General features: G+C 42.6%; 1 protein-coding gene across 1 annotated transcript in view; it reads right to left on the bottom strand.

The window, feature by feature from the left end:
- The window catches only part of TSGA10 (testis specific 10), an 88472-nt gene that overhangs the window by 18751 nt on the left and 48412 nt on the right, over positions 1-21309 (bottom strand). The window contains exons 14-16 of the mRNA XM_061629406.1: positions 21080-21190; positions 13597-13782; positions 3016-3225 (exon numbers count right to left, since the gene is read on the bottom strand). Of these exons, the coding sequence (XP_061485390.1) occupies positions 3016-3225; positions 13597-13782; positions 21080-21190 (507 nt within the window). The remainder of the gene's footprint in view (positions 1-3015; positions 3226-13596; positions 13783-21079; positions 21191-21309) is intronic.

The following is a 21309-nucleotide window of genomic DNA, read 5'->3' as shown; positions in this document are numbered from 1 at the left end:
CTGTGAAGAGGAAGCAAAGATGACTCGGGAAATATCTCACTAAGAGCCCCTCCTAGTATGTTTAGCCATTGGCTGAAAAAGGGGGTCAAAGACCAGAATGCTGAAGTATTTTATAGAAAACTGGTCTTATTGCGAGATTTTTTTCAAAAAAGCCCAAACTGGTTTTATTGCAGAATATTTTTCAAAGAAGCCTGACGCGTTTCAGCCTGTAATCACAGGCCTTCATCAGGGGATAATAAACTTTTTCAATGGTTAACCGAACAATTTTGGTCTTTATTATCCCCTGATGAAGGCCTGTGATTACAGGCTGAAACACGTCAGGCTTCTTTGAAAAATATTCTGCAATAAAACCAGTTTGGGCTTTTCTGAAAAAAATCTCGCAATAAGACCAGTTTTCTATAAAATACTTCAGCATTTTGGTCTTTGACCCCTTTTTCTACATATCGAATTGGATGCTCACCACTCTTTATCTGCTTAGCCACTGGCTGGCCTGAAGAGAGCAGGTGGGTCAGGGAAGACCAATAATTCTTCTGAGAAATGCCAGTAACTGCAATACAGAAACTTGTTTAACTTCTTAGGATTATTGCAAAAAAACAAACACCTTAGTCTTTTTAGTCCTTTTAGAATGGCTTAAGCCCCTGGAAAGAGGAGCAGCAGACAAATCCAAGGTATGTTGAGTTCATTTTTCCCTTTTCCTAGAGAATGATGGCTGTAGGGCTGGAGCTAAATGTTGAGTGACGTCTGCCTCATAAGTACTCTGAGCTGTTGTAAAAGGTGAGAGGGAGAAGGCTGGAGAAGGCTGCTTAATTAGCCTTTTGATCAATAGCTAGATTGGAGGGACAAATAGGCTGTGTTAGATAGGTGGCTGCTGAACCCAGAAGCACTAGCCAGGCTTGTATGGTGATGGTAAGGGGCTGCATTACTGAGCAAGCAGTTGCTGAGCTGATAAGAGATAATCATGCCTGCAGGAGGGAATGAAGGAACACCACTGTCCATATGAGGGAGGCTGTGAAACAGATAGGAGCCAAGGTCTTAAGCTGCCAGAGTCTGTAAAAGCACACCAGTTCTAGAATATCTAGTAGGGAGAAGAATCCTGCCCCTCTACTGGCTGACTGAAGGGAGGACTACCAAACTGTCCACCCAAAATAGTGGTGCAGGGGTTTGGCGCATACAAAAATCAAATGGCCACCTCCTCCCTGCATTTCAGGGACCTGCCAAAAACTGCTGCCCTATGAAGCCCCAGCTGAGTTAGAAAAACTCTGAAGCTTATGCTCAAAAGGATGAATGGGTTCGCTAAAATCACAGGCAAACTCCATTGTGCTCTGGTACTCTCCCTCTTCGATAAACCCCTTAGTCTGGTTGACACTGGAAAGGGCAGGCTGCAAGTCAGAGCTGTGGCTATAACTGAGAAGCATTCCAAGGACAATGCACACACTTCCTCTACCACAGGTTGTTCAGTAGCAAGCCAATCTGGGGGACTGAGAGCTGGCCTTTTTTACTTCTTATTACTCAGACATGTGTTGTTTTGTCTCTTCTAAGGGCTTGTTTCCCTAGAGACTACCATAGGAAAAGTTAGGGAGCAGGGGCAGAAGAGAGGAGAAAGAAAACTGAAGCAATTTATAAAAAGGGTAAAAAAGGAACAAAGAGCCAAGGTAAAGATTAAGAAAATAAGAAGCAGGAGCTCTGAACTGTTAGGCAGGGAAGGACCTGGAGGTAGAACCTTAGCAGCTGCCTTATTCATTCGTTGTGGTACCATGTGACCCTACTTGTGTTAGGACAGTTGGCGAGGGGAATAAACCCACTGTTTTCTGGATGCCTCCTGCATACATCCCTGCAATTATGATATGATGAATACATATCTCATATCAACCTTAGAGAGCTAAAACTAGAATTCATGCTTTGATGTGTCTAGATTCCACCAAATATTTGAATTGCACACATGAACCACCAGTGTTTGCATTTAACATTCCTGTTATTTTTTTGTTCTCAAATTGGTTGAATTAAATCACATCTCATGCATAATACCACATTTTTGCTTTTTTTGTACATGTTGGATATCAAGGTGGAATATCATTCAGTTCTGTTTTTTACCCTTAAAAGTGCTCTAAAGAGCTGTTTGCATATTTCCCACAAGAAAATATAAAAAGTGTCCCCTTGACCTACCAAAAATCATGCCAAAGGAATGGATGGTGTGTTCACCAAGATCAAGATCCTTTCTCCTTTAATTAATGGCCTTTTATATACATGTCAAGATGATTTACAAACTATAAAAACATCTAAAATAATTTTTAAAACATTAAAAAGATAAGTTTTAAAACAATACACAACGAACACTTTTCATCCAGCTGGAAAAGCTTGTAGAAACAAAAATGTCTTCAATTGTTTCTGGAAGTACAAATAGTGGGCCACCTATCATACATCAACAAGGATGCTTTTCTAAAGAATGGGGCAGCCACAGTGAAAGCCCTGCTCTGAGTTACCATGGAGCATGATTTTGATATTTTGGGGACTTTAAAGAGAAACTCTCCTGAAGAATGCAGTGACCCACTGTGTCTATAAAGGACAAAGTGGTCTCTCAAGTAACCTGATCTTGAGCTCTTTAGGTCCATATATGTTAGTACCGAAACCTTGAACTTGGCCAGTAATAGACTGGCAGCCAATGCAAATCCTGCAACCAAGGTGTTATATGCTGGCAGTAGTTTGCCACTACAAGCAACCTAGCCACTGTGTTCTGCACTAGCTGCAGCCTCTGAACCAAGGGCAGCCCACAGAGTGCATTGCTGCAATCTAATTCTGAGGTTACCAATACAAGGACAACTGTGATCAGGCTATCCCAAGTCATTGGCCTGTCTTAAGGAAAAGGCTGAATTCAGATCAGGTATCTACAGTATTACTTAAAATGAATGTTGATATATTGTGGAAAATTTCATTAAAGTTTATATTAAAATGCATTTCAAACTATGTTTTCTGTCTTCAAAATTTCTCTAAACAATATGTAGATTATATTATACTTACCCGTTCTAATTCCTGTGTTGTGTTGTTTAGTTGCCGGGTTAACAACTCTTTGCTAGTGTCTAATTTTATGCACAGTTCCTGAGTAGATGTCAAGGCTGAGAGTACAGAAACTTTTTCCAGGTGGACTTTGTGGAGTTCCTCCTCCATTTTCACAACAGACTTACCTAACGTAGAAATCTGTGATTTGTAGGCTTTTTCTGCTGCTAAATGCTGCCAAAACATGTATTAATAAAGACAATAAACATTTTACTAGAAATGTACCTGAAAAATGCCTAAAACTTTAGGAAAGCTCAATTACTGTTTTAGTTAAACAAGCTAATCTGAGTGTATTGCCTTATTTTGTATAATACCAAACTTTTAAAAGACTCTGCAGTAAACGTAAAATAAAAAATTGAAATTGTTGAAAACATATCCTAAAAGAAATCCATTGGAAACAAACCAGTGAACATTGGGTGCAGCTAAATTTCATTTAAATAAATGGGATTTATGTACATTGGATTGGTCTGCCTAAGTCATAGCCCTTAACAGAGTTCCATGTGCATTCAGTGGTGTGCAGAAAGCACTAGCTTGTATGAACTTTCTAAGTGATTTCAGTGTAGGAAGTTGTTCTATCCATGTACATGAACAAGGAAGCTTTTGTAATATAGAGGACCATGTGAACATTGAAGAATCTGTGCTGGTAATTGCTACATTGAGATAACAGAGTTTGTTCTAAATAAAAGAAGACTATCAAGGATCTTGGGATGGATTACAATAAAAGTGACAAATCTTCCAAAAAATTTTTTTAACTTATTTTTATTGAATTTTATAAAACCAAAACAATAACATCTGGAACACTTAAACACAGGAGCCAGAGTGAACAATAAACAAGATTGGAATACATTGTAGAGCAGGTTACATAGTTAAGAACCTTTAGGAGTTCGAATATATAGCAGGGATAATACAAACTGAGGAGTGAGAAATATAAAATGAGCAATTTGTGAGGGTGCTGCACCAGTAATATGAATATCTTTCTACAAAGACACTTGTGTTGCTGGTGGGGATAACACAGAAGAATGATTATTCACATAACTCAGAAAGGGAAACAAGACCCCATCAAACTTGTCTTTCTTCAACAGACTTCAGATCACTACTATGTTGTGTGAGGCACTCTGCCAAGGCCAACTTGCAGACCTTGCTTAGCCAGTATTAAGTAGAGAATTCCAAGCCAGTTTTAAATTTTGCGGATATTACTAATTATGCTGCTGACAAGAGAAAGGCTAGCAGTTCCTTATGAAATACTGTATATGAGGATTACCATTATGTTCTGTGGAAAGCAATGCCAGCACCGGATCAGGTAACAAAGCCTGATCCACTATAAAAGAAACAATACTAAAGACTGAATTCCAGAAAGTCTGGATTGGAGCACAATCCCACCACATGTTTAAAACATCCTAGTGTATCACATCCTCTCCAACATTTTGGTGAGATCAGCTTAGTGACATGGTAAAGATGCAATGGAGTCCAATGCCATCTAAATAAAAATTTTAAAGTTTAAAACAATGGCCCACAGACTGGAAGCGTTCAATATACATCCCCATTCCAGAGAAAGGGGATCCCAGGGAATGCAGTAATTATCGAACTATTGCCTTAATATCACATGCAAGTAAAGTAATGCTCAAGATTCTACAACAAAGGCTCTTACCACATATGGAGCAAGAAATGCCAGACGTCCATGCTGGATTTAGAAAGGGGAGAGGCACCAGAGATCATATTGCAAACATACGTGGGATAATGGAACGGAGTAAGGAATTTCAGAAGGAAATCACCCTGTGCTTTATAGTTTACAGCAAATCCTTTGACTGTGTAGATCATGAAAAACTATGAAATGTTTTTTAAAAAATGGGGGTGCCACAGCATCTGATTGTCCTGATGCACAACTTATACTGGCACAAGAGGCTACTGTAAGGACAGAATACGGAGAAACCAATTGGTTCCCCATCGGAAAGGGTGTGAGACAGGGGTGTATTTTATCACCCTACTTGTTTAATCTATATGCAGAACATATCATACAGAAAGTGGAACTGGACCAAGATGAAGGAGGTGTGAAAACTGGAGGGAGAAAATAAATAATTTAAGATATGCAGATGATACCATACTACTAGCAGAAACTAGTAATGATTTGAAACGAATGCTGTTGAAAGTTAAAGAGGAAAGCACAAAAGCAGGACTACAGCTGAATGTCAAGAAGACTAAAGTAATGACAACAGAAGAGTTATGTAACTTTAAAGTTGACAACGAGGACACTGAACTTGTCAAGGATAATCAATACCTTGGCACAGTCATTAACCAAAATGGAGACAATAGTCAAGAAAGCAGAAGGCTAGGACTGAGGAGGGCAGCTATAAGAGAACTAGAAAAGGTCCTCAAATGCAAAGATGTGTCACTGAACACTAAAGTCAGGATCTTTCAGACCATGGTATTCCCAATCTCTATGTATGGATGTGAAACTTGGACAGTGAAAAAAGCAGGTAAGAGAAAAACCAATTCATTGGAAATGTGGTGTTGAAGGAGAGTTTTGCGCATACCATGGACTGTGAAAAAGACAAATAATTGCGTATTACAAGAAATTAAATGAGAACTGCCACTAGAAGCTAAAATGATAAAACTCAGGTTATCATACTTTAGACATATAATGAGAAGACAAGATTCATAAGAAAAGATGTAGAAAAAGAGGAAGGCCAAACAAGAGATGGATTGATTCCATAAGGGAAGCCATAGACCTGAACTTACAAGATCTGAACAGGGTGGTTCACGTCAGATGCTATTGGAGGTCACTGATTCATAGGGTCGCCATATGTCATGATTGACTTGAAGGCACATAACAACAACAAAGTTTCATTGATGCAGTGGCCTCTGACTACAACTTTCATTGTGTCCCACAATGTTCGCAATAACATCCCAGGGTGTCATTCTCAGTAAAATAATTTTAATCCCTTGCTTTACGTTTGCAGTAGCCACTGAATCAGCCAGCAGGTTGGAACTGAACCTCCATTTAAAAGAGAAAGGGCAAAGGGCTGAAGTTGCTAATTCTAAGGTGACCGGAGCATGGTGTGAAACTGATAGGACCTGTTCCAGCGTCAACTACCCTATCCCATAATGAGTTGACAATGAACACGTAATCTATCCAGAAATATGAATGGTGTCTAGAAGAGAAAAAATTATAATCTTTCGCAGAGGGAGTCAATGCCCTCCATGCATCTATAAGATCAAATGAGTTTATAAGTTCCACAAAATTGCGCTGACCCTGGGATCTTGTGAAGAATGACTGTTTGTCCTTAGAATTTTCACAACATACATTAAAGTCTCCTGCCACAATTATTGGGCCAGTTGCAAAGTTTTCCAAATGTTTCAAGGTAGATGCAATAAGGCTGAGCTGGTCTGAATTTGGAATGTAGTTGGATGCAAACATAATTTCCTCCCCAGAAAGAGCCCCCCCCTACAAACACAAATCTAGCATTAGGATTGATCATAGAGTCATGAATGACATATGGGCAGGACCGGGTGATGAGAATGGCCACATCTCTAGATTTAGATGACCTAGGAGTGCAAATCTGATCACTCAACCTCCTTCCTTTTAGGAGGCATTGAGCGGAGGATTTCCACTGATGTGTTTCCTGCAGTAAGATTATGTCTGGACGTTCTCTCTTTAGTGTTGGAAGTGATTCACTTCCAAGACAAGAACAACGCCTGAAGGCAAGAACTCCTGTTTGGGTTCTTTTGTTTGTAATCCAGATGGAAGATAGGGTCCTCCAGCTGGCTAGGCTTGCCTACCTTTACCTTTGTTGTTCTCTACCTAACTTCCACTATAAACTGATATGCTCAGGGAAGCTTATCTGCCCCTCCTTCGTGTTCTTCTTGGACTACCTGAGGAGAGAGGAGACATCTTTGTCTTTGCTCTCTCTCCTGAGCCATGAGGGCAATACCCACTTCTGGGCATTGAGCCTCCAACTTACTTATTTAGAATTAGGTATGCCTTTCCTATCTACTATGTATTTCTATAAATAAGGTAGCTTTTCTTATTTTACAAAATCTTAAGTCTCAGTGATCTAAATGCAGGGTAAAAGCCTGCTACTTAAGTAAATACACACATGCAGCTCAGACGCTGAGGATTTCTGCATATACAAATTTCCATAACATTTAGGACTTTCTCGATTCTTGTTCTCTTAAGAGCCGTTCCCAAGCCTTTCACATTAAGCAAGATCAATTTAAGAGGCTGAGAGCCAAAAGGAGCAGATGACAAACTTAATTCATTGGGTACTGCTTCATCCCTTGACATGTTGGATACCATATGAGAAAAACTTTAAATAGTACTCCAAACAAGGGGGCAGGGATAAAAACCTGACTGAACTGTAACATCGAATACGAAAAGTAACAGAAATCCCAACATGGAGATACTCCCTCTGAGGGAGGCATTAGGTGACACCAAGACATGCCTCCTGCCATGAGGGAATGTGGGGGTAGACGGGAGCCCTGTATTCATCCTTGAACTCTCTCCCTCCATGGGGCACAATTGGTTAAAGATGAGAGCAGCTAACTTAGTGATGGAGTTGGTTCAAACAAGGAGGTGAGAAGAAAATGGTGGGTTGGTTAGTTTTGTGAAAGATAGGGACTACTCACTGTTATGCCCAGAAGGGGTAAAGTTTTTCTGTTTCTTATCTTGCTTCCCTTGTTGTTGTTGCCAGGGATTTTCCCCATCTGTGCTCAATCCCTCAGTCTCCGGAATATTAATTTGCAGATCTCTCAATTTTTTTTGCATTTGTTTTTCATCCGTTTCTGAATAAACTTTTCCTTTGCATTCAACCAGTAGCTTAAATGGGAAGCCCCATCTATAGGTGAGACCCGCTCCTCTGAATGCTAGTGTGAATGGTCAAAATGCCCGGCAGTGCTTGAGAGTTTCTGAGCATAAATCTTGGAATACTTCCACCTCTGAGTCCCCATAGTCGAATTCTCTTTGATTGCACAGGACCTTATAGACTGTTCTTTCATTCTGCAGCATTCAAATCTAACAATGATGTCTCGAGGGAAACCATCTGAATGCTGTCTAGGGCCCAGAGCCCTGTCAACTCGCTCCAATTCTTTGCTGGAGAGGGCCAGCAAAGGCATATCCTTCCCTTCTTCCTTTTTGGGGATCCCTCTCAGATGAAGGTTCTTTCTATGATCCCAGTTCTCCCTGTCCTCCTGCCTGAGCTCTAGATCCAAAACTGCCAATTTCAGGCACTTAACTGCACTGTCATTATTTAAACTTAAGTCCATTGCAGCATTGGCTATTTTTGCTATGTCCTTTAACTGAGTAGAGACAGTCTCAATTTTCCCTTCTAGCGATTGCAGAGCCACTGACCAGTCTGCCACTAAAGCTTCTCTCATTCAGGACACGTATCTGGCAATTTCAGCGCCTTCTTGAAGGCTAGCCGATTTCCCACTCTTGGCAGTTTTAGATCCTCCCCGTGCCATTTTGACAAAAGTGTCAGTGCTGTCAGAGAGCTCTGCAGAACATGAGTCTATTTCAGCACTATTGCTGAGCTTCGGAATTTTAGCACTTTTTAGGAAGAAATCTGCCTGAAATACCTAAGTATATCTGCCAATTTTATGCATTACATCAATTATAACCAGCAGTCCGTCACGCTATCGGCCCTGTGGATTCAGGAGACTCAGTACTATGCACCATCCCGCTTGTAGGCAAAGCCACACATCCCAAATCTCCAAATTTCTTATTTTTGGCTGCAAATTCAGATTTTAGATTTTTCCTTTAGGATATGAAAACATACACACTATTTCCTATCAACCACACTGTGTTCAGAGACAATTTAAGGTACATATTGGTATCTAGAATGGGCTCAGTAAAAGTTAAATTTACTCATTTGTAGAAAAACTATGGATTACCCCACAGCCTTATCCCAAACAACCTCTAGAAAGGCCAGAACGTATATGAAGCCAAGAAAGGCAGAGTGACAGCTGTCAATGGCAGCTGTTAATATCTTGAGAGTTCTTGTCTTTTCAATGATGATCATTCAGTGATGAGGGAGAAAGGTTATTTTATTTATTGGGGGGCAAGGAGCAATATGACTCATAAAGCTCTCCACATAAACTTGTAAATCCTCCAGGTAGACAGCTTGCAGAAAGCCAGAATTGTGGAAACCAGTGGAGTATCAAAGCCAAAGTCAACTAGGTTCTTGCACTCAAATGCCAAGCATGCAGTTGCAACCAGTCTAGATCTGGATGCAACACCTGCCCCTCAGTTTAACAGACTCTTGCAGCTGGAGAGAAGGAAAGGCTACATTCAGGATGGGGACATCAGTTCTGCAAACCAAACCCTGCTGGGCCAGAAAGGAGCCACTAGTATGGTATCTACCGCCTCTGTTCTAATCTTCCAAAAGACCCTCTGGAGCAGAACCATTGGGGGGAAAGCATAAAGCAGCCCTTGAGGCCAACTGGACAACAGCACATCAAAAGGGAGCTGCCTCAGGAGAAGGACTATGAGGGGAGAAAGACTATGTTGCCATCAGGGGAGGCTGCTTCCACCTGCCTTGCCCCACTCTCCAGCCTTCAAAAGGGAGCTGCCTCAGGAGAAGGACTATGAGGGGAGAAAGACTCTGTTGCCATCAGGGGAGGCTGCTTCCACCTGCCTCACCCCATCCTCCAGCCTTCAAAAGGGAGCTGCCTCAGGAGAAGGACTATGAGGGGAGAGAGACTCTGTTGCCATCAGGGGAGGCTGCTTCCACCTGCCTCACCCCATCCTCCAGCCTTCAAAAGGGAGCTGCCTCAGGAGAAGGACTATGAGGGGAGAAATACTCTGTTGCTATCAGGAGAGGCTGCTTCCACCTGCCTCGCCCCATCCTCCAGCTCTCAAAAGGGAGCTGCCTCAGGAGGAGGACTATGAGGGGAGAGAGATTCTGTTGCCATCAGGGAAGGCTGCTTCCACCTGCCTTGCCCCACTCTCCAGCCTTCAAACACAGCTTCTTTAGGAGGACTTTCTGATCTTTGGGTTGGGCTGTGTGGGTTGGGGGATAGCTTCTACTTTGTTGTTTAGTTTTATTACTTGTTTTTTGATGTTTATATATTTTGATGTTTATATGCCTTTATTTTGTATGTCACTCAGAGTGGCTGGGTTTCCAGCCAGATGGGTGACTAATAAATCAAATCAAATAAAAAAAAATCAACATCCATCCCCATGGCACCCAAGTCTGAAAATGGAAAAAATATAGACATTGTTCCAGCAGCTCTTCCAGCCTAACACTGGGGTTTTTGTCCTGCAGCTGCTGGAACCACACCCCAAACCCCAGCCAACTCCTATTAATTACCTGCAGCCAGTCCTTTACTCCCTAAGAGTTCAGACCTGCAACCAAACACTCCTCCAGATGGTCTGGGTCTCCAGCTGGCATCTGAGACCTCTCCCTTGAGCTTGGGACCCATTTAGTGTGGCTGTTAGAGGCCAAGCCTTACCTGGGTGCAGATGGCCCTTCCTCAACCTTGTCACAGGACCCTAGCTCCTCACCCTCACATGGAGCCTGAGCCAAAGCTGGACCCAAGACCGGAGCCTCCTGGTCTTCCTCTGATGAGGACTCCCCTGGCTGGGCCCTGATACCTGCTGAGCCACTCTGCCTGTACATTGGAAATGCCAGAGCATGCTCTGAAAACAGGGATTCTAGATGACATTTGCCCCAATCTAGCAGCAGAGTGCTTTCCTATATGAGGGAGACCTGATGCCCCACTGCTGAATTATGAGTGTTTTGGTCATTATGTTGTCAGTGTTCACCAGCACATGCTTGCCCTGGATTAATGAGAGAAAGTGAAGGACCATCCTTACAGTCCTCAGCTCCAACCAACTGATCAGCCTTTTTGACTCTGAGAGAGATGACTTCTCTGAGTAAAATTATGTCCCAGGTGACACCCACCCAGCCTGTCAGAGGTGGTGATCTGAACCTGCTGCTGCTCCCAGATCAGAGCACCCTACTGGACTGCAGGAAGAGCCACCACCTTAGAGAATGTTGCACCTCCTCCCCCACCAGTACCTTCATGCGTTTCCTCTGCAGAATCTCTTGCTGGTAAGGAAAGGCCCACCATTAGAGCTCTTTGAAATGGAATGTGGCCCATAGACCGATGTCAATACACAAAATCATCGCTTCCTGCAGGTGAGCTAGCAAGAACAGATCTAGGTGCCTGAAAAAAAGCCCAGTCCTTACAACCCTTTGAATCTTCTGAATCCAGTCCTCTAGAAGGAACACTACACCCTACTTGGTGTTGGTTATACTTGGTGAGTCATCTCCTTGCAGAGGAACAACTGACTCTTGCTGATGGTCACTAGGAACCTGTGGCACTGAAGATAGCCCATTATCACAGAGACATCCCTCAGACTCTAGGGTTTGGCAACATTAGGTTCCCCTGAAGCCTGCACTGAGAATGGCACAGACTTAAAGGTCCCCAGGAAAGAACAGGTGAACTAAGCCACTCTCCTCTTCCTCCTTTCCATTTGCTGAAAACTCCTCCTCCCTTCACATGAACCTAATCCTCCCTCCCACACACAGAGCCGCAGAAGCAGTAACAGAAGGGTCATTAGACCATGGCAGCACTGTGCATCTCTTCAATGGTGCCTCATAATCCTGAGACCCGTGGGGATCTGTGGAGGAATTACTACTGTGGAGGGAGGAAAAGACACAGCTTTACTATGTGTCCCCTGGAGGGCTGCTGTGCCTCCAAAGATGGAGTGGAGATTTCACACCAAAATCTGTCCCTAAAATAGTGGATAAGGCAGTAAGAAGTAGCTGAGAGGATACAGGGAGCCATGGGTCACCCTGCACCTCAATGCCTGACACTCCTGTGGATTAAAGATCCTTAGGTAGAACCATCTGTACTGACTTGCAGACTTCTGCATACAGCGCCTGGCTATCAATTATTGGTTTGTGTGTGGGATGAAGGAAACATCTCTAGGGCCTCCACTCCCATGTCCTGGCTCACCAGGATGCAGCAGGCCCTTCTGTGTCTAGGCAGCAGCAAGGTGGAGTTATCTGGGGAACCCAAGCCCCCTGCTCATTAATTAGACCAATTTGGCATGCCGAAGCTGGCCTTGAGGTCTTGGGTCCATCCTCTCAGGTGACTATGGGCCTCCCAGACTCATTCGATGAACCAGAAGACAGAGCTGGAGAATTCATGCTGAAGCTCCAAGCTCTAGATATCACAAAGATAGCTTGCTAGGCAAAATAATATACTGAAAGTCTTGGCAAGAAGAAATGGCAGAAAGAGTAATGCAAAGAAATGGCTGACAGCTGGAAAAAAACACAGATCGAGCCACGTGTCTTGCAGCGGAGCTGAGCAGGAAAGAACTGAAGAGAAGGGTTGCCCATTCCACTTGGGTAAATCTAATTTGAATAATCCCATCCGATGATGCCCTCCTCTACTGTGGGCAAAATAATTTACATCCTTCTGGCTAAACTCTGTATAAGACACCTTCAGCAACTGCAACATAACAAAGATTGACACATTTGTTCTTGATTGATCAGCTTCTTTAGTGGTGTAAGTGGGGGGAACATCTCAGCATAACTAGACTTGAAAGCAGGTGGGTCAAGAGTACTAGTTTAGAGCTGGGTGCTGGGTTGGGGTTTTTTTTATGAACACTTTTGCTCTGTATCAGAGCCAGCACCGGAATGCAGTGGGCCCACTACTATTGCTGCCACAACCAGGAACTTAACTTAAATAGGCCTGGCCACGTTAGCACACTGCACGCACAGGCCTGCCACCACCCAAGATGGCAGCAATAGCATGACATAACACAACATGACTGCCATGAAGGGCATAACATAACACAAAACTAGAGAGAGTACCATCACTGCTGCTTCCCTCATCCTCCTGGACAACATATTGTAGAAAGGCACATATGTCCTGATGGTTCTGACTGTGGAGTTCACATATTGATCCCCCCCCTGCACATGTACACACACCAATGCTGTGGCTGTCTAATAACAACAGGGAATCTTCCCCAGTACCAGGAAAAAATGCAAGGGGGGAACAACACACTCTTTTGCACACACAGCACATGCACACACTCACTAACAGACCACAGGTGCCCATTCATGTCTTTCTCACACAGACACTCATGAACTTCACATATACAGTCACACATACATCTCTCCCTCTCTCAGACCATACATACATACTTCCCCCTCCCTCCCACATACAGACCACACATACACGTCTCCCTGTCTGCCCAAGTGCATCTCTCTCAATTACAAACACAGAGCATACTTGGCAGACACACACGCATTCAGAAAACACTCCACAGGTGAAAGAAGTGCCTGCCATTAAAAAAAAAGTCAGTGGAAGACCTCTTTTCATTATAAAAGTGTGCTTTTTGAAAGTGTAGCCTGCACCACAGATACATACATCGCACAAGAAAATTCCTCCCTTAATTCATTACTCACAATGGAGATGAAGAACAAGTGGAAAAGTCCTGAATGCAAATAAAAAAGTGTAAGCAGGTGCTCTGCCTAGCTATTAGGAGAAAATTAAATTATAAAAAAATGAATTGATAAGGCTTTTCAAACTTACTTGCCCAATCTCTGTTTCAAGGGACTCCGTTTGTTCTTTCAGTCTATGGCTCTCAGACTCTACACTGAGAAGCTCCAGCTGGATAGAGTTACAATCTGCTTCTATTTGGTGGAACTTTCCCCCCCACTTTTCTGCCTGTTCATTGGCCCTTTCGTAGTTCTCCAAAAGATCTTGATTTTCCTTTTCCTGAAATTCAAAATTCGGTTTTATTTTTGAAATTTGGGGCCAGTTTACATTTACCATATGTCTAGTGAGACAACAGAGAAGCATGCATATCCCTAGAGCAGGAGTAACCAAAGTGGTGTTGTCCAGATGTTTTGGACTACAGCTCTCGACATCCCCAGCCAACATGGGCAATCATCATGGGAGTTTTAGTCAAAAACATCTGGAAGGCACCATATTAGCTACCCCTATCCTAGTGCTGGCAACACATGTGACACAGGGCACATACGCTATCTCCTCATTGCTTGCAATCCTTCCACATGGTTTTTGATTGGTACTATGCATTACATATTGTTACACAAACATTGGAAAGAGAGCACATGGCTCTATTGCCACACTTTACATACAGAGGGTTAAAAAATGTGATCTGGCCTTTAACTAACTATATTTATTTCAGTCCAGCAGTACTGATGTGCATGCAGAGCTTCGAAATATCTGAACTCTGCTGAACAGGGATGGACCTGCTATGCAGGCAGTGCTCAATTCGAGCAATATGTCTGACAGATTCTGGGGGAGTCTCTCCTCCCTCTGCAGCCTCCCATACCACAGCCCATGCTGCTCAAAGGGTTCACCAAACTTTTCAGGGCCTTTCAGGTGATACATGAACTGCAGGGGGAAAAGGGCATGAAACAAATTATTGTGCAAGCACCACTCTGCGGACAAAATGTATGGATCCAATCCATCATGTACAATGTTGTTAATCATGCAAATGTGCACATGCAAAAATGCACCCTTTCAACTAACCCAGGTTGATATCAGATGTAGGGCAGGTGATCGTGGCTTGGCTGAAATGGACTGGCAGATCCAATGGACAAGCCTGGCAGGGCTAATTAGGCCTGCAGAACAGAGGTTCCCCACCTTAGAGGTTCAAAGAAGCATTCTGTGACTAAATGTTCTTCAAACCTTGAGAGCCATATTGGATAGCTTTCTCCAATCAGCTAGAGTGTTTGTTCTTTGAAGGAGAGTGGCTCAGAATGTACACATGAGAATTTGTCCCTTGACAGGAAGTTCTCCATTATGGATTCCATGGTTTACAAAACTTTTAATCACATTGTACTTTTGAACTTCTGAAAAGCAATTGAGCTCTGCCAGCACAGGGAAGCGGCTTGACTTTTATAGCCTCTGCATGTTAAAAGTGAAGGGTTAATAAAATATGTCATTATACAAATATATGATGCAACTGCACTGTGTAGTAACTGCATCTAAAAGAAGATATCGTAGAGTTGGAAAAAGTACAGAAAAAGTGTATCCAAGTTGATCAGGAGTGAGAAATCTCAAACATGAAGGCTAAATACAATCCTCTAGGTGCCTCTGCATGGCCCTGGGGTCTCTGCCAGGCTACACTTTCTCAAAAAGAAAAGGTTACAACGTATGGATTTTTAGTTTAGAAAAATGATGAGTAAGGCAAGACATGACAGAGGGGTATAAGCTTATGCATGATGTTGAGGAAATGGCCACAAAATAATAAATTTTGTAATTTTTTTCTCCCTTTCCCATATTAGAACCGGCAGTTATCCAATGAAGCTCAATGTTGGAAGATTATAGACAGAAGGAAGTACTTCACACTGTGCATAGTTAAACTATGAACAAATTCATGGAGAATAAGGCTATCAATTGCTATTAATTATGATGGCTAAATTATCATCAGTATGTAGTGGTTAGAGTGCTGGACTATAACAAGGGAGACCAGCGTTCAAATCAGATATAGCTACATCCTTGTTTTCTTGTGAGTTACTGTTTTGTGGCTATTTGAAATGTGAACATTATTTATTCGCATTATTGTTTTTATATTATAGTTTTGATCCGTCATCCTTAGTGGTTCATTTTGACTGGGATAACACTCTGTGTTTGAGTTCCATTTTCTAATATGGCCAGTTTAAGGGTTTTTTTCAGTATTCTCGTATCATTGCATCCTCTAATTTCCTGTATTTTCCAGAAAAAAACTCACAAAGTGCATGTATTTCATTCTTGCTGACGCAAGCTGTAAAAGAAAAAATCATCAGACTTCCTCTCTCATGGGACTTGAACAGTATTTCAGCTGGGATCGGCTGCACTATGGGCTTTCCCCATCAGGAACTTCCTAGTGTAGCCAATGGGGTTGCTCTCAGCCCCTCATCAGCCCTGGTTCACACCTTCTTTTGAGTGCTTTTACCTAGGTAGAATGTGTCCTTGAACAGTGATGCCTCTGGCTTGCCTGGACAGAGAGATGTTGGGGGGCAGGGGGGGGAATAGAAACCTCTGGCTTTTGTATGGCTGTATTGCAATCTACTATACAAAGGTAAGAGTCACATCTGTTGCTCTATCCACTTATGCCTCTGGCCACACCTACCTTTAGCCCACCAGTGGCCTGCGGTCCCTTGAAGTTTGCCCATGAGATAATGTAGCCCTTGGGTTGAAAAAGGCTTTCTATCTCTAATTACATTCACTAACAAGCAAAAAAACCTTGCAGTTTAAGAACGTACCTATAGCCAAGAGATATTTTTATCCAACTTTAAAAAACAGGGAAATGGGCAGCTATAGTGAATGTACCAGGGGAACAGGAGACCTGACCTCCTCTCTGAGATATTGTGGAAAAAATGGACTGCCTTCAAGTCGATCCTGACTTATGGTGACCCTATGAATAGGGTTTTCATGGTAGGTGGTATTCAGAGGTGGTTTACCATTGCTTTCCTCTGAGGCTGAGAGGCAGTGACTGGGCCAAGGGCACCCAGTGAGCTTCATGGCTGTGTGGGAATTTGAACCCTGGTCTCCCAGGTTGTAGTCCAACACTCTAACCACTACGCCACACTGGCTCCTGAGATATTGGACTGCCTTTCAAATTGGTCAAAATGCAAACACAAATTGGGTTGGTCTTTCACAGTCCAATCCACTGTCTGTGTAGCTTGGAAGAATTGGGTAACATGTGCCTCTGCGCATATAGTGAGTGGTGGCCAACTCCACTCCTGCCAACTCCAAAGATAATTACATTTTTGTATGTTTGTTGGTGTTCTTCTTACTTTGTTTCTTTCCTGTGTTACTACTGTTTCTACAGAGAACCTAACCTAGAAATTATATTTCTCTCAGTCATCCTAGAAATCTGTCAGATTTATTTTTATTAATTTCAAAGCCTTTTTATTTGTCAATGTTAATATGATGGTGAAGACAGCCTTTTGTGTTTCAAACTGGAGGTTATGTTCTATTTCTATTTTGGGTGCATTAATAGTTGAATCTGAAACTGCAGTTTGATGTAAAATCAGACTGATTACAATATATTAATACTTAAGCAATGACTCTAGCTGTTGGAAAAAATAAACTTGGCCTATCCGAGATGCATGTTTTCAGCCTGCTATGCTTAAACCACACCACTTAAGGAAAGGTGGGCACAGTTAATTGAAAACATAAAGTACACCTACAATTTTGCTGTTTTATCTTGTGCAAACTGAGACACTCCTCATGTCCATTGGAAACTATTCTGCAGAATAGTCAGTGCCATTATTCCACAATTGTTTTTGGAGTTTTTGTTGCAAAGTGTTGCTGTACTGCACATATTCACAGAACCAGAAGCAAAAGAAAATGATTTACTATAGGAAACTTTGCTAAAATTGCAAAGTAAATCGAACATATTTAAAGTGACTATCTGACCTATATTAATTTCTTAATATTGTTGCTTCTTCCCTGCTAAAACAAGATCAGCATAGCAAATGTCTTGTTTCTGTTATTTGGGCTGATTGCAGGTGTTGCTACCATTCATCATAGGCTCAGAGGCACATGTTACCAAATTCTTCCAAGCTACGCAGGAAGTGGATTAGACTGTGAAAGACCAACCCAAATTGCGTTTGCGTTTTGACAAATGTATAGGGCAGTCCAATATCTCAGAGAGGAGGTTAAGTCTCTTGTTCCCCTGGTACATTCACTATAGCTGCCCAATTTCCCTGCTTTTTAAAGTTTGATAGAAATATCTGTTGATATAGGTATGTTCTTAAACCGCAAGGGTGGTTTTTTTTGTTTTTGTTTTGCCTGTTAGTGAATTTCTCTGCTTTTTAATCCGGGAGGTAGGAAATGAGATCCTGTGGAAGTTCGCTGAGAATGGATCGATCATTTGCATTTTTATTGAGTTCAGTGGGATTTACTCCCCTGTAATCATGCTTGGGATAGGTGAGACTGACCACAGGGGGATGGGGAGGGGAGGAGAGCAGGCAGGAGGACAGGTTTGATCATTTGCATCTTTATTGAGTTCATTGGGATTTACTGCTGTGCAGTCATGTTTAGGATAGGTAAAACTGACCATGGGGGGTAGGGAGGAGGAGAAGAGTGAAGGAGTGAGGGCTGGAGTGAGCAGGGGAGGAGGAAAAAGGAAGAAGGGAGGGGAGGGGGAAGGAAGAGAAGAGGGGAAGGAGGGGAAAGGCAGGTCTGATCATTAGCATGCTTATTGAGTTCAACAAAATTTAAGGAATACCCTGAATAACAGACACTCGTTTAACAGACACTCGCTATAACAGACATTCTCCAAGTGCACTATACCCCACTTAACATACGCGCGCTTCACAATAACAGACACTGACGGAATGCCCGAACTTGCATTCCATGTGCCACGTGCGTTGTGAAGCATCGTCTCCCGCAGCATTTAGAGCGACTCTGAGCGACTGTCCTTTCTCATCTGGTCTGCTTCATCCTCGTTTTCAGTAAATATTCTTTAAATTGTTTAAATTCTTAACTAGAGTACAGTACTGTACTGTACTGCGATCGGAGCTCTGCCTGCCCTGTCCTAGGTCGGCGGCGGCAGTGTGTGTGTGTGTGTGTGGGGGGGGCACCTCATGCTCTTTACAGTAGTGTAGATCCCCGATTTCATTTAATACCTCTCCATTGTCCCCCATTCCTTTCCTGCTTTAACTGATTGTGATAAAAAAATAAAAAAATTCTTTAGATCCCCGATTTCATTTTATACCTCTCCATTGTCCCATTTTATACCTCTCCATTGTCCCATCTTCCTTTCCTGCTTTAATTGTGTTTATTTTATTTTATTTTATATTTATTTTAGTTATAAATGCGTTATTTACATCAGTTATGCCCGTATATGACTGCAGTGCAGTACATGCATCGATAAGTGAAAAAAAAGTGGTGCTTCAATTTAAGTACATTTTCACTTTACATACACGCTCTGGTCCCATTATGTATGTTAATGTGGGGTATTCCTGTACTCCTGTGCAATCATGGTTAGTATAGGTAAAACTGACCATGGGGGAGGAGGAGAGGGACAGGAGAGAAGAGTGAAGGAGGAAGGAAGGGGAGAGGGGAGCAGAAGGAAGGGGAGGGGTGAAGAAGGGGAGGAGGAAAGGGAGGAAGGAGGAGGGGAGGGCAGGTTTGATTATTTGCATGCTTATTGAATTCAATGGGATTTACTCCCGTCAATCATGCTTAAGATAGGTGAAACTGACCTGGAGAAGGGGCAAGGAGGGGAGGAGGGCAGAGGGGAGTGGTAAGAGGGAGGGGATAGGAGGAGGGGAAGGCAAGTTGAATCATTTGCATGCTTGTTGAGTTCAATGGGATTTACTCCCATGCAATCATGCTTAGGATAGGTGACCTGGAGGTGGGTAGGAAGGGGAGAGGGAGGAAGGATGGGTGAAGGAAGGGGAAAGATTGGGTGGGTGGGCACTGGGCAGAGGGGAAGCCACTTTCCTATCCAAAAGGAAAACACTGTAAACAGTATCATTTTTCAGAGTTTCCTCCACCTTTTTATTCTACAGCAGGCACATGTAGTCTCCCACCCACCATATGCTCAGAGGCACATGTTACCTAATTCTTCAAAGCTACACAGCAAGTGGATTGGACTGTAATGGCCACCAGCTTGGATGGCTTTAAAAGAAGATTAGACAAATTCATGGAGGACAGGGCTATCAATGGCTACTAGCCATGATGGCTGTGCTCTGCCACCCTAGTCAGAGGCAGCATGCTTCTGAAAACCAGTTGCCGGAAGCCTCAGGAGGGGAGAGTGTTCTTGCACTCGGGTCCTGCTTGCGGGCTTCCCCCAGGCACCTGGTTGGCCACTGTGAGAACAGGATGCTGGACTAGATGGGCCACTGGCCTGATCCAGCAGGCTCTTCTTATGTTCTTATGTTCTTATGAAGTCAGGTCTCCTGCTCCCCTGTTGCATTCATTATAGCTGCCCAATTTCCCTGCTTTTTAAAGTTTGATAGAAATAGCTGTGGGCTATAGGTACGTTCTTAAACCGCAAGGTTTTTTTGCCTATTAGTGAATTTCACTTTACACAGTCATGGCTTCTCTCAAAGAATCCTGGGAAATGTGGTTAGTGAAGGATGCTGAAAGTTGCTAGGAGATGCCCTGTTCCCCTCACAGAGCTTCAATCAGAGCGGCTGACTGTTAAACCACTCTGGCCACTGGAGTTCTGTCAGGGGAATTCTCTTTTTTTAAACTTTTAAACTGCAGAAGATGAAGGTCAGAGTGTGGGGCACAGTCAGTAATAGGACTACAGGTACTCGGTGAACATGGATGATTTAAATTAATTTCAACAAATTATGAGAACTCTGACAGAAAAAAGTCCAAAAGGGGTCTGGCTGTTTTTTCCCTCTCTTTACACTTTGAACTCTTGATTCTCTCTGTTTTGTGTATCACCATGAAAATTTAGAGGGTTGTTAAGCAAGCGTTTCTGAGTTCAGAACTATAAGTTTTGTAAGGTTTTGTTTTGAAATGTGCTTATGGGAAGCACCAGAATGGCATGGGTGGTATTTTCAATGTAACATTGCGGAATGTGGAAAAATCCATGCTGGCTATAGTATAGAGCCACTCTCGTGGCTGTTTAATAATGAGGGGCTGGGAGGGGGACATGCGTAAGGATGAATTGGTGGGCAGGAGGCAGAGGTGCTTAACTCCAATTACAAAAGTCAATTCCTCCCTGTAATTGCTTCTCACAAACCATTCCCAAACTATGCAAGTTTATTTCTCAAATGACAAATGACTAGGGAGATATCATTTACAGGGAAGAATCAGCAGACTAGGGAAGAGTTAAGCATTCTATTACCCACCAATTCTCCCTTGGAAATGCCCTCCTCCATGTTAGCATTATGAGGGATACACAGGATGAGGAGTCCTATATTTTCCTTGTAAATTGTTGTACTGTCCTAATGAGGCATCATGACATTATTGTGCTCTGTGAGACCACTGACTCTGTAGCATCTACTATTAAACACCTGGAGTTTGCCTACTGTTGTAGGAAGCCTTGCATAGGGTCTTTTTATAGTTGTAGCTTTTCAAAGTATACATTTACTTTAGCGTTCAGCATGCTCTTCAACTTGGATATGTCTGTATACAAATCTTCAGTTTTCACCTTAATGTTATCAAGTTCATTCTGACATTTATTGAGTTTTTGATGCAGAATCTGTAAACAACAACAACAACCTACTGTTTTATCCAAACATTTTATATCCTGTTCATGTTCATTTAGAAATGGAAACAAGTATAAAAATGTTAAAATTAAAGTTACATTCTTATATATTG

The sequence above is a fragment of the Rhineura floridana genome, chromosome 5 (assembly GCF_030035675.1).
Source record: "Rhineura floridana isolate rRhiFlo1 chromosome 5, rRhiFlo1.hap2, whole genome shotgun sequence".
NCBI classification, from domain to species: domain Eukaryota; kingdom Metazoa; phylum Chordata; class Lepidosauria; order Squamata; family Rhineuridae; genus Rhineura; species Rhineura floridana.
Note: the sequence above shows the minus strand (reverse complement) of the source record. Positions and strands in the feature narration are given on the sequence as shown.